The 12,738-nt window shown below is 72.1% G+C and overlaps 4 protein-coding genes across 4 annotated transcripts; 1 reads left to right on the forward strand and 3 right to left on the reverse strand.

Annotated features, from left to right (window-relative positions):
* Nucleotides 1-1,312: 1,312 nt before the first annotated feature.
* AURANDRAFT_8670 (hypothetical protein) lies at nt 1,313-1,773 on the reverse strand (the record flags this gene model as incomplete). The annotated part of the gene is made up of 2 exons (XM_009035930.1): nt 1,313-1,537; nt 1,705-1,773. Coding segments are annotated over 2 exons (294 nt in total), but the record flags the coding sequence as incomplete, so codon positions are not given.
* A 2,884-nt stretch (nt 1,774-4,657) lies between these two features.
* Nucleotides 4,658-7,306, reverse strand: AURANDRAFT_22280 (hypothetical protein; the record flags this gene model as incomplete). The annotated part of the gene is made up of 5 exons (XM_009036395.1): nt 4,658-5,038; nt 5,246-5,279; nt 5,418-6,339; nt 6,539-6,863; nt 7,037-7,306. The coding sequence occupies 5 exons, from the start codon at nt 7,304-7,306 to the stop codon at nt 4,658-4,660; spliced, it is 1,932 nt and encodes a 643-aa protein (XP_009034643.1).
* A 1,516-nt stretch (nt 7,307-8,822) lies between these two features.
* AURANDRAFT_62103 (hypothetical protein) lies at nt 8,823-10,212 on the reverse strand (the record flags this gene model as incomplete). Its single annotated transcript, XM_009036394.1, has 2 exons — nt 8,823-9,972; nt 10,052-10,212. 2 exons carry the CDS (start codon nt 10,210-10,212, stop codon nt 8,823-8,825), a joined length of 1,311 nt encoding a protein of 436 aa, XP_009034642.1.
* A 48-nt stretch (nt 10,213-10,260) lies between these two features.
* AURANDRAFT_52648 (hypothetical protein) lies at nt 10,261-11,538 on the forward strand (the record flags this gene model as incomplete). The annotated part of the gene is made up of 1 exon (XM_009036030.1): nt 10,261-11,538. One exon carries the CDS (start codon nt 10,336-10,338, stop codon nt 11,521-11,523), a length of 1,188 nt encoding a protein of 395 aa, XP_009034278.1.
* Between the last annotated feature and the right edge of the window lie 1,200 nt (nt 11,539-12,738).

The following is a 12,738-nucleotide window of genomic DNA, read 5'->3' on the forward strand; positions in this document are numbered from 1 at the left end:
CTCTCTGAGTAGTCATGAACAGTGATTATGGTGGGCGCCAAAACACCCCCTGGCGACCCTCCCGCTGGACCCCAGCGCATCAGGGGTCCGTCCAACATGTCCTCTGGAGGACCAAAGCTGAAAAGCAGCCATCCATGCCGAAACTCGGCTGTGGACGGGCTGCCAAGCACGACGCGCGCCGCGGCTCAAACCTGGTCAACGACCCGAGAAACGCGCATTGGGGACACCCGCGACCGCTTCGAGACCCTCGCAGACACCCCTCGAGTGCCTCAGCCGCGTAGATCGTCCTCTGGGCCCGGCGCTGACCGCCACGACCACTCGGAGCGCTCGACGCGCACCGCCGGGGCTGCCACGCGCGCGCGCGTGATGATGGAGATAAAAACACGGCCGCGCGCGGGGAATCCCATCGCGACACTATACCTTCGCGATTCCCCGCGCGCGGCCGAGTTTTTTTGGCACCAGGACCGACATATCGCCCCTCGACGCGTCGAAATGGCCCGGATCCAGAGGCCCCGTTCGCCCCGAAATCGTGCTCGTCTCTCGAGATCGAGAGCGGCGCGTCGAAGATCGCCCGCCGGCGCGGCGCGGGCTCGAAGGCTGCCGGGGCGCCCGGCGGACCGAGCCGCCGAACGCGGCCGTCAAAGTCGGGCGCTGCCCATCGGATCGGCTTCCCAGTGCACTGGAGCCCCTAGAGAACTTTAGGTCTGTGGCGGCGTCGTCCCGCGCGCGGCTCGACGCCTGGGCCCCCTGGCAAGTCCGCCCCCGGGCGCTCGAGCCCCGGCGTCGCTCCGCCCCCCGGGGCGGCGGGCGTCCGCCCCCCCGGTCGCGCGGTCGCCGCCAAAGGGCCGGCCGGAGGGTTGGAACTAAAAGGCGGGCGCGGTCAGGCGGCGCGCGGCGCGCCGTCGCCGGCGAAGGCGAAGCCGCGGAAGTGGTCGGGCCGGGGCGGCGCGCGCGCGCGGCGGTCGCGCGCGCGGTCGTCGTCGTCGTCGGACTCGCCGTCGTCGTCGAGGCGCGGCAGCGGCCCGCGCTCCGTGCAGCGGAGGCGGCCGTCGCCGTCGAAGGCAAAGTACGGCGGCAGCCGCGGCACGGCCGGCGGCGCGAGCTCCTTGCGCTCGACGGCGGCCCAGTCGAGGCCCGCGAAGAGGGGCTCGTCGGCGACGGCCCCCTCCGTGCCGAGGCGGCTCGCCGCGGCCTTGTCGAGCAGGCGCGCGGCGAGGCGCACCGCGGCGGGCGTCGCGGCGGCCGGCAGCGGCGGCGGGTCCGCGCGGAGGATGTTGCGGAAGAGGTCGCGGGGCCGGACGCCGGCCCCCCCGAAGGGCGTCGCGCCCGCGAGCAGCTCGTGGAAGAGCACGCCGAGCGCCCACCAGTCCACGGCCTTGGAGTACGACTCGCCGCGGAGCAGCTCGGGGGCCATGTACTCGACGGTGCCGCAGAAGGACCGGCGCCGCGGCGTCGCGCCGCCGCCGTCGTCGCCGTCGAGCGCGCCGACGGCGGCGATGCCGAAGTCGCAGAGCGCGACGTGGCCGCGCCGGTCCACCTGCGCGGGGCCCGACCGTCGAGCCGACGCGGTCGGAAGGTCCGGCCGCCCCTCGATGCCCGGACGCGTCGACGGCGCTCGTCGCGCGCGCGGCCGACGCGTCCCGACGACGCGCGCGTCGACGCCGCGTCGAAGCGTCCGCATGCCGCGCGGGCGCGCGCGAGCACGTTCGACGGCTTGACGTCGCGATGCACGACGCCCTTGCCGTGGAGGTAGTTGAGCGCCGCGGCGAGCTCCGCGGCGTAGAACGTCGCCGCGGGGACGTCGACGGCCTCGCCCCGGAGGGTCCGCGACAGCGAGTTGCCGGCGTAGAAGTCCGTGAGGAGGTAGAGCCTGCGCGCGCATCGACCGCCGGTTCGGGACGTCCCAACTTTGAACGTCTCTCGCTCGGCCCCGTCGACGTCGATGCGGCCGACGGTCGGACGGATCGATGGCTCTCGTCGAGTGCTCAACGCGCGGCGGACGTGCGCGCGTCGACCCAGTCGAACGCTCGCACGTGGAAGTCGGGTCGGAGCTTCGAGGTCCGCGCGGGGGCGCGCCGCGTCTCGGTCTGGAACGCGTAGCGGAGCCGCGCGACGAAGGGGTGGCGCAGCACGCGCAGGACGTCGCGCTCGAGGCGCGCCTGGGCCGCGCCGCCGCCCCGGAGGATCCGGCTCTTGTCCAGCACCTTCATCGCGTAGGCCGCGCCCGCGTCGGGCTCCGCGCGCTTCGTGACGAGGTAGACGACGCCGAAGCCGCCGCGGCCCACGCGCCGCTGGCGCTCGAAGTCCGTCGGCGAGAAGGGCTGCTCGCTGATGCGGCCCCGGGGCCGCGGCGGCGCGCTCGGCCGCGGCGGCGCGACCGCGCGCGGCGTCGCCGCCGGCTCCGGCGCCGCGGACGCCCGGAGCGCGGCCGTCTCCCAGGCCCGGAGCTTGGTCGCCTTCTTCGACGACGGGAGGCGCCGGCTGACGCCGCGCACGAGCGACGCGAGGAGGGACGGCTTGCGGCGCGGCTTCGCCGGCGCGCCGCCGATGACGCGCGCGACGGGCATGTTCGCTTGGAGGGCCGCGCCGAGCGGCGCCGCGCGCGGGTTCGGCGCGTCGGACGACGCGCTCGAGCTCCGCGCCGACGACGACCGGTCGTTCTCCTTGATCGTGTGGAGCCGCTCGCCGACGAGGTCGAAGTGGACGTCGCGCGGCGCCGCGGGCGGCGTCGCGAGCTCGAAGACGACGTCGCGGGGCGCGGCCGCCCTCTCCGGGCTCAGGTCCTCGAGCTGCCGGAGCGCCGCGTCGCGCTCGAAGCGCGCGGCCTCGATGTGGAACTGGGCGTCGCCGGCGACGATGTCGCGGTAGCGCCCGGGGTCGATGAGGCCCCGCTCCAAGAGCTGGTCGGCCTTCTCCACGGCCCGCGTGTAGGGCGACTCCGGCGGCGGCGCCATGGGCGGTGCGGTCGCGCGCGCGTCGAGGGCGACGCGCGCACCGAACCCCGCGCGCCGGCGCCGCGGAACGCCGTCACGCTGCGGACTCGATCAAAAGCTGTAGCAACGATCGATTGACACAAAGCCCAAAGGAAAGCTGCACAGCGGCGTGCTGTGTGCATCGCACCTTGAGGATTGGGTGCGTTCTGTCGCGCATCGAAGGGAGGACGATGGCGTATCCTGCGCTGCGCGTGGAGGTGGCGAACGCCCAGGTGCTCACGCACGAGCCCTTCGACGTGCGCGTCACCGCGGCCGACGGCGCGCCCTCCGGGGCAGCCCCGAAGCGGCAGGCGCTCGCCGTCGAGGTCCTCGCCGTCGCGCCCGAGGGCGCGCTGGCGTCGCCCCTCGCCGGTCGCCCCCTCGCCGGGTGCGGGCCCGTGGCCTTCCACGCGACGACGAAGAAGGCCCTGGTCTTCGCCGGCGGGTCGGCGTGCTTCGAGGGCCAGCTCCGCTTCGACCCGGCGTCGCAGCCCCCGGGCGCGGCCGTCGCGGTCGCCGTCACGCGGGCCGACGGCGCGCGCGGCGTGTCGGCGCCTTTGGTGTTGTCGCGGGCCCAGGTCCTGCTGCTCAAGTGCCGGCGGCTCCCGGCGCCGGCGGCCCAGCCCTTCGCGTCCTACGCGTTCCACGCGGCGCTCGTGGACTACTCGCGGCCGCCCGGCCGCGCCGGGGGCGACACCGCGCTCGCGGGCCGCCGGCTCGTCGCCTCGCCCGTCGGCGCCGACGGCGCCGCGCTGCCGCCGAAGAGCTTCGTCGTCGACAAGTCGACGCCCCTCGTCACGGACGGCGACGGCTTCTGCAAGTTCGTCGTCCACTTCGCCGCCGGCGCGCTCGCGCGGGGGCTCCGCGTCGCCGTCGGCGCCGACGTCGGCGCGCACGCGGACCTCGCGGGCTGCTCGCCGACGGAGAGCCGGCGCCTCGCGCCCGGCGACGACGCGCCCGCGGCGAAGTCGCGCGACGAGCTCCTCGCGGAGATCACCGCGCCCCGGAAGAAGCCGGCGCGGCGCGCGCCGAGGACGCCGCCGCCGCCGCCCGTCGACACGGCGCCGCCGGCGAAGCCGCCGGCGAAGCCGCCGCCGTCGCGGAAGCGCCCGCGCGCGGCGCCGCGGCGCGCCGCGGGCGCCGCGCCGCGCGGCGCCGCCGCCGCCGCGCCCGTCGACGCGCGGGCCGTCGAGCTCGCGCTGCTCCGCGACCTCGAGTGGCTGCCCGTGCCCGGCGAGGGCGTCCTGCGCTGCCCCTTCTGCCGCGCGGTCCGGTCGCGCGCGGCCTGCGACCTCATCTCGCACAAGCGCGACTGCCTCTACGGCGACGTGCTCGCGCGCTACGCCGCGGATCGCGCGCCCGGGGACGCCGCGGCGCCGGAGGCGCCGCGCGCCTGGGACGACGCGCCCCTCGAGGTCGCCCCGGCGGAGGTCACGCCGCCGCTGCTGCCGCGCGTCGCGTCCGCGTGCTGGCTCGCGCTCGACGAGCCGCCGAGCCCGCTGTCGCCCGTCGACGACGCGTCCAGGCGCGTCTGGCTCGCGAGCCCGCCGTCCTTCGAGAGCCTCCTGGCCCTCGTCGTCTGACGTGCCCCGGGAGCTGCGCGCCCGCCCCGCGACTGTGCCCCCCGCCCCCCCCCGTCGACACCCGCGACGGACATGCCCGCGCCCCTCGGGAGTAACGGCCCCTCAGCCCTCGGCGAGGACGATGAAGCTGTCGGTCTTGAGCCACCGCTTGAGCTCGCGCTTCCGCGGCGGGTTGAGCACGGGCTCCTCGCCCGCGCGGACGTAGCCGAAGGCGATCTCGGGCCCCCGGAACGCGAGGCGCGCCGCGCGCATGACGTCGAAGAAGGACTGCTTCCGCCCGACGTCGACGAGGTCCGCCGCGCGGCGGATGTAGAACTCGGACCCCTCGCTCTCCATCAAAATCTTCAGCAGCTTGTTCACGGTCCGGTCCTCGGCGATCATGGCCAGCGCGTTCGCGACGAGGTCGTTGCTCAGCACGTAGTCGCTGATCTGCGCGTCGGCGATGAGCTTCGACGTGCGCGAGTCCAAAATCTCCGAGATGATCTGGCACTTCTCCTTCTGCTTGCGGAGCAGGGACCAGGTCGGCGACGAGTGGCAGCGCATGGCCTTGGACGACGTCCGGGCGCGGGGCGACCGGCCGGGGCTCAGCGCGCCCGACGAGTTCGAGGGGCTCAGCGAAGACGCGGGCGCCTCGACGGACCGCGGCGACGGCGAGTCGAGCGACCGCGGGCTCAGCACGGCGTCGGCGACGGCCGCGTGGACGGCGTCCGTGGCGTCGCAGGCGCTCTGGGAGAAGGAGTCCCAGACCGACGCGCGCCTCGGGCGGTCCGGCGACTCGGACGAGCAGACGAAGTCGACGGACTTGGCGGGCGTCGTCGCCGCGCGCGGCCGCGCGCCGCCCGGCGCCGGGGGCTGCGTCGACTGGATGTCGCGCAACAGGAGCAGCGTCGTGAGCGCCTGGGAGTCCTTGGACGTCGCGTCGAGGTCCTCCGACTCCTCCGCGAGGATCACGATCGACGACAGCGACGAGATGGGCAGCTTCTCCTCGAGGTCGCGGCGGCTGCACAGGAGCCCCTCGCTGTGGTAGACCGTTAAATTGGATAGCTCCAGCGGCCGCTTCCGCGTCGCCCGCTGCTCCCGGAGCCGCTCGGCCTGGGCCTCCGCGGGCAGCTCGCAGAAAATGTGGAGCTCCGAGCCCGGCGTGACGAACTCGTCCAACACCTGGACGATGTCGTCCATGTCGCGGCGCCAGCCGCAGAAGAGGACGCACTCGGGCCGCTCCGCGTTATCGTCGTCCATGGAGAGCGCGCGGTCGTCGCGGAACGTGCGGAGGTCGCCGTCGGACGGCGACGCGACCTCGACCTCCAAGGGTCGGGTCCGCGGCGCGTACGTGTCGTCGTCCTCGGCGATGACGATGAGCTTGTCGCCCGGTCGTAAGACGAGGTCGTCCTCGGGGTTGACCCAGATCGTCGCGTCCTTGCCCGAGCCCTGGATGACGCCGATGGGCACCGCGTCGTCGAATCGGAGGAACGCGTCGCCGAAGGAGACGCCGTCGAGCTCCGCGTGGTGCTTGATGTAGAACTCGCACCCGTCGAAGCCCAGGAGCATGGACCAGACCTGGGCCAGGCCCGGGTGGCGCGCGGACTGGATCATGAGGCGCCCGATGAGGTCGTGCGTGACGATGGTCTCGACGTGGTCGCCGCCGACGAGCTGCACGAGGGGCTCGTTGTCGACGTCCTGCATCTCCATGACGATGCAGCGGTCCGACGCCGGCGCGCAGTGGCGCGCCTCGCTCACGAAGCTCAGCGCGACGCGGAGGCTCCGCGCGTCCGCCTGGTCCGCGCCTGCGTGGAACTCAAATCTGCAACCCGACTTTAATGTGCGCGTAATCGAACGATTTGGACCAGACTCTTTCGCTGTGCTTCGAGAGCTCGACGAAAGCAATCGATGCGTCCAAAAATCAGACGAATCGACGTCGATTTGACCGAGATAGAGAGTTCTGAAGTTTGGTGGGGACGTCCCGAACCGGCGGTTGATTTCCACACAGGTCCGCGCGGAGCGTGTCGTCGCTCAGGACGACGACGCTTCGCGCGTGCTCCGCGGAGACCTTGTCGAGGTGCTCGCGCACGAGGGGCGACCCCTGGCGGCAGATGACCGTCGTGCCCCGCGTCTCGGGCACCTGCTGCGCGAGCGCGTCCTCCTGCTCCTCCTTGGGCTTGTCGCTCAGCAGCACGACGACGCCGCCCCCGAGCGACTCGTTGGCGAGGCAGAGCTGCTCCAGCACGCCGAAGAGCTTGTCGCTCCAGCCCAAGATGACCGTGTGGCCGGATTCGAGCACGTCCGACTTGCCCTTGCGGTAGTGCTCGACCTGGGCAGGAAAAGTGAGTGTTCCGCGCGCGTTCCGGAAAAAGCATCCATGCTTCGAGACCGTTCCAAGAGATGATCGCTCGTCCAAAAATCAGCCGAAACGAGTGAAAAACGGCCGAGATAGGAGCCTTTGAAGTTGGGAATTTCGCTCTCTTTTCCTGCCCTGTGCGAGACCTTCTCCGTGATCTGCTCGCTGACGATGCCCAGCAGCAGCGCGGTGACGAACATGCCCCCGAGGGACACAGCGACGGCGACGACGCGCGTCAGCACGCCCCTAGCGCTGCCCGGGTCCAGCCGCCCCGCGGCGGACGCCCAGTCCCAGGCGATGCCCACGCCCGCGAGCGACTCCCACAGCGCGTCCGTGGGCGTCGTGTCCGACACGGCGAAGAGCAGCAGCGCGCCGGCGACGACGAGCGCCGCGGCGAGCGCCGCGAGCGCCTGCATCTTGCTGTAGGGGTTCGTGCTGAACCAGAGGTCCAGGCGGTAGAGCGCCTGGCGCCTCAGGTCGCCGCGCGCGGCCGCGCCCTCGTGGCGCTCCGCGAGCTTCCGCTCCACGCAGCGCAGGAACGCGGGCAGGCCCCAGGCCCCGGCGACCGCCAGCGCCACGGGCAGCAGCAGCCGCAGGAGCGCCGGCAAAAGGCCGCCGCTGGCCCGCACGATGTCGCGGCCCTCGAGCTCCAGGCGGAGGAGCGCCACCTCGGCCTCGAGGAGGGCCAGCTTCCGCGCGTGCTCCGCGTGGACCATGGCCGCGGGACCGGCAGATTCCCGCGACCGACGCAGCGTGGGGGCGACGGCCAGGCGAGGGATGGCGACCAGGGCTGCTTCAACGAGTTCACCGAGGCACGATGCTGTGCAACATCTGCGACACTGTGCCGCCGGTGCACAGTCTCGGTGCACACAGGAGCTCGGCGCGATTCACGAGCCGGCCGGCGCATGCGGGCGGCCCAGGCAAGTTCATAGAGCGTCGGCCCTCCGGGGCTCCGCGCTCAACTGGCACCCGAGTCGTGCTCGAGATCGACATAGAGCGTCGGCTCGCGCTCACCGCTGGCCCCGGCGACGATGTTCTCGCAGCTCAATCGTGAGTTCCACGCCGCCATCAGGCGCAACGACATCGTCGACGTGCGGCGGTGCCTCGACGAGGGCGCCAACCCGAAGCAAGTCGACGGCATGGGTTTCACTCCGCTGTTCAATGCTGTCACTAATTCCAAAGATTGGTTTGACGTCTTTGGTCTCCTAGTTGCCCGAGGCGCATCGATCAGTCAGAGCAATCTTAATCAGCGCTATAACACGCCACTCTTCGGTAATTGTCGCGGTGGTAGTCCAAAGTCGCTTTCGCTTGTGCTCGACCTTGGAGCCCGAGTCGATCAGTGGGGTGCGAGCGATCCTCAAGTTCAGGAACACCCGCGTGGCACCGGGCTTGTCGTGCCGCTCGGCCTCACGAGCCATCACCGGCGCTTTGAACTGACGAAGGTGCTTCTGGACCGCGACGCAGACGTTGATTTGGGGTTCCAAGGCGGAGCAAGCCCATTATGCATCGCTTGTCGGCAGGCCATTGATGTTAGTGATGTGTCTGTGCTGCTCTCACACGGTGCTGTCATCGACAGAAACGTGTGTCGTGCCATCCTGAATAACGGAGGTGCATCGACGTTGGTGAAACACTCGCTTCTTGAACTCATGGCCATGCTCACGCATCATTACCCCGCCTATTTCGCATGGTCGCACGTCGATTGTTTCGCTGTAGACGCAGGGGTCCTGGTACAAGCCGAACTTCTCTGGTCCGAGCGGCGCGCGAATCTCCTCGCGCGGCGCATGCTGCGGATCCGCCTCCACGTCGTCGGCCCGCGCGCCGACCACGCGGGCTCGGCGCGGCGCCGCGTCTTCGACTGCCGGCCCCTCGCGCGCCACCTCGTCGAGTTCCTCAGCGGCCCGCTCCCGCCGCGGGCCTTCCCGTTCTAGCGGATTAGTTCCAGTCCCCCTCGAGCTCGTCGTCGTCCTCGAGCTCGAGGTCCGACGCGCCGCCCGTCGGGGGCTTGGCGACGAGCTCGTAGGCCGTCGTGTGCTCCGCGCCCTTGCCCGCGTCGCGCGCCGCGGCGAGGTCCGCGGGCGACGTCGTCGGCGCGAGGTAGTAGATGGCCGTGCCCGCGACGACAATGGCCGTGGCGAGGACCTTGGGCCGCGTCATGCACTGCGACTCCTGGCGGTCGCAGAAGGCCAAGGACGAGCCGCCGAAGAGGAGCACGGCCTTGAGGCCCTGGAGCAGGCCCGTGGCGACGGAGCCCTCGCGGTCGCAGATGATGAACCAGGACAGGTTGTGGAGCCAGTTCGAGAACGTGTGGGACACGACGAGCGCCGTCAGGTACCGCGGCGTCGCGCCGGAGACGCGGACGGGCGCCGCGACGAGGTAGTCCCAGCGCGGCGCGACGACGACGGCCGTGTAGAGCGCGGAGAGCCCGAGGCCCCAGAGCCCCATGTAGTACATCATCTCGACGATGGCCTCGTTGCCCGAGGCCCGCCGCGGCTCCGCGGCGTCGCGCTCGTCCGTCGCCGACGCCACGGGCTTTTCGCCGGCGGCGTCCGACGCGCTCAACAAGCGCTCGCAGAGCGCGTACTCGAGGCCGTAGGCGACGGTGCCCACGGCGATGGCCACGGACCCGGCGGCGACGCGGCGGCCGCCGTCGGACGCGAAGTCGTTCTCGAGCGACGACACGACCAAACCCGCGACGACGACGGCCATGCCCAGCACCTGGAGGGGCACGAGCCGCCGGCCCAGGATGCAGTAGGAGAACAGCGCCGCCCAGCAGCTCACGGACGAGTAGATGATGCCGAAGATGCCCGAGCCCGCGAGCGTGAGGCCCATCGCCGTCGCGACGGTGCCAAAGTAGTCGCAGAGCGCCGCGGCGACGAGGTCCCGGTCGCCGACGAGGCCGCGCGCCGGCGGCAGGCGCCACCACGCGCACCGCCGCGCCTTGGCCGCAGCGGCCGCCGCGCGGCCGCGCGGCAGCAGGCAGCCCAGCGACACGCCGCAGCCCGCGGGCTCCTCGGCGCCGTCGCAGCAGGACACGCGCACGAACCGCTCGCTGAGCAGCAGGCCCAGGAGCATGGACGCGTACCTACCACGGGTCGCATCGCTTCCCCGTGTCCCGGCGCGAATTGCGCGAACAAAGCATCACGCGACGCTGCGGCGCGTACCAGGTGAAATTCGGCAGCAGCGCCGACGGCTCCGCGGCGATCCCGGCGTAGACCATGAGCTGGACGCCCACGCCCCACCACACGCCCGTCGCGAGGAAGATCACCTTCGCGATGAGCGTCTCCAGCCGGCTGTAGCACGACGGGCTGCCGAGCGCGGCCATCGGCCTCGAGAAGAGGCGCTTCAAACACTACGATGTTGCCTTCGTCCAAATCGCTGTGAGTCGACGCGCACGACTGTGGCGACGCCTCGACGCGACCTCTCGGCGACTCGGCGACTTCTCGCCATGACGTCCATGGAGCCGGCGGCGTCGGTCTTCGCGCACATTTCGCCCATCAATAAGGACAGAGGCGCGACGTCCGTCTTCCCGCTCGTGCGGAGCCCGCAGCGGCGCCCCGGCGGCTCGCGGGACCCCGTCGACGAGGAGGCCGGCGTCGCGCGCGGCGCTCCAGGGCCTCGCGGCGAGGGCGGGACCTGCGCGAACGCGCTCCTCGCGTTCGCGTACATCTTCGTCTCCGGTAGCATGATCCTCATCAACGCGGGCCTCGTGCGGCGCGCGTTCCCCTACCCGAGCCTCCTCGCGTGCCTCCACATGACGTCGAACGCCTGCCTCGTGCGCGTCGTCCTCGTCGCGCGCCGCTGCGGCCGGCCGAAGGACCCGCTCGTGCAGCAGGTCGACCGGCGCATCGTTCTCTACGGCTTCCTCCCCGCGGCGCTCGGCACCGTCGCGTCGCTGTCGCTGGTCAACTCGTCGTACCGCCACTGCTCCGTGTCCCTGGCCCAGGTCATCAAGTCGACGAACGTCGTCTGGACCTACGCGGCGTGCCTCGTGCTGGGGTTGCGGACGTTCTCGCTGCTGGACTTTTCGAACCTGTTCCTCATCGTCGCGGGCGTCTCCGTGGCCTGCGTCGAGGGGCCGAAGACGGGCTGCTCGACCTACGGCGTGTTCCTGGCGTTTAGCGGCATCGTCGTCGAGGGGTTCCGCCTGGCGGCCATGGAGAAGCTCCTCGCGTCGCGGCACATCGTCCTCTCGCCGACGACGTACCTCTACTACGTGGCGCCCGTCAACGCCGTCGGCCTGTTCCTCGTGGCCGTCGCCACGGGCGAGTGGACGGCCTTCGCGGCCGCGGGCTACGCGACGCCGCCGCTGCGCGTGCTCGCGCTCAACTGCGCGTTCGCGTTCGCGCTCAACGGGCTGGGCCTCGTCGTCATCCGGCGCCTGCGGGCCGTGTCCTTCGTCCTCTCGGGCATCGTCAAGGACGTCGTCCTCGCGTCGGCGTCGCACGTCGTCTACCGCGAGCGGCGCACGCCCCGGCAGATCTACGGGTATACCGCGGCGCTCCTGGGCCTCTTCTACTACCAGTGGCGGCGGATCCCGGAGTCGCGGCTCGCGCGGACGCCGTCGGGGGACGGCCTCAGCCGCGCCGCCGCGGTCGTCGACGAGAAGAAGGCGCGGAAGCGGACGGCCACGTAAACACCGGATTAGGCGAATCTCCGGTCGAGCTCGCCGTCCCACCGCGTCCCCGCGAGCGCGGCCTCGACGTCCGCCGCGTTGGCGACGTCGAGGCGCGGCGTCGCCGCGCCCATCTTCAGCGTCGACTCGTTGGCCGCGACGCGGAATCGGGGCACGCCGAGGAAGGAGAAGACGCGCGTCATCTCGCACCTCGGGTCCCGGCTCAGGTCGCGGTACGCGTGGTACTGCACGTCCGCGAAGGTGTAGCGCCGCACCCAGGCCAGGAGCTGCGTCCAGGCGTCGTACTCGCGGTCGAGGTCCCGGACGACGCGGGACGCGTCGAGGGTCACGGCGCGCGCGCGCGCGCGGTCCACGCAGTCCGCGGCGACGCACTTGTACTTCTCGCTTTTCGAGCGTAAGGCGCCCGCCGCGAGGAGCGCGTCGAAGTCGCGCACGGCGGCGTCGTGCTTCCGCATGGACACGAGCCGCGCGAGGCCCTCGCGCTCGAGCACGAGGAGCTTGGCCCGCCGCCGCGTGAGCCACGCCGCGACGGTGCCGTTGCCGGCCCCGGCCCGCAGCGCCTCGCCGCCCTGGCCGTCGAGGAGCTTGAAGCCCACGGCGACGTGCGCGGCGCCCCGGCGCTTCTCGCGCCCGAAGGCCTCGAGCCGCGCCATGGCCTCGGCGCTCGTCGACGCGCCGAGCAGGATCTCGCCCTCGACGCGGACCTGCGGGTGCTGGCGCAGGAGCTCGAGGAACCAGGTCGTGCCGGACCGCGCCTTCGACAGCACGACGAAGGGCGGCAAGGCCGCGGCGACGGCGACGGACGCCAACACGGCGAAGGCTGGCATGGCTCGCATGGCCGGGCAGCCCCCGGGGATGCTCACACCATCGTGTCCACCCTTCAAGAACGCAAGTTGTTGAACAGGACAATGATGGGGCTGCCCCTGCGGCTCGTCGCGCTGGCGCTCGCCGCCCTCGCCACGCCCACGAAGAAAGCGACGACGGCGATCGTCATCACCGTGCACGGCGCGCTCGAGGCGACGCGGCGCTGCCTGGACGCCGTCGTCGCGTCGACGCCCGCCGACGCCTTCCGCTTCTACGTCGTCCTCGACGCCTGCGACGCCGCGACGGCGGCCGCCCTGCGGGCGCCGAGCCACGGCCGCACGGGCGACGTCGTCCTCGAGACGAACTTCAGCAGCTACTCCAAGGCGGCGAACGCGGGGCTCCGCGCGGCGC

Source organism: Aureococcus anophagefferens (assembly GCF_000186865.1).
Source record: "Aureococcus anophagefferens unplaced genomic scaffold AURANscaffold_4, whole genome shotgun sequence".
Taxonomy (NCBI): Eukaryota; class Pelagophyceae; order Pelagomonadales; family Pelagomonadaceae; genus Aureococcus; species Aureococcus anophagefferens.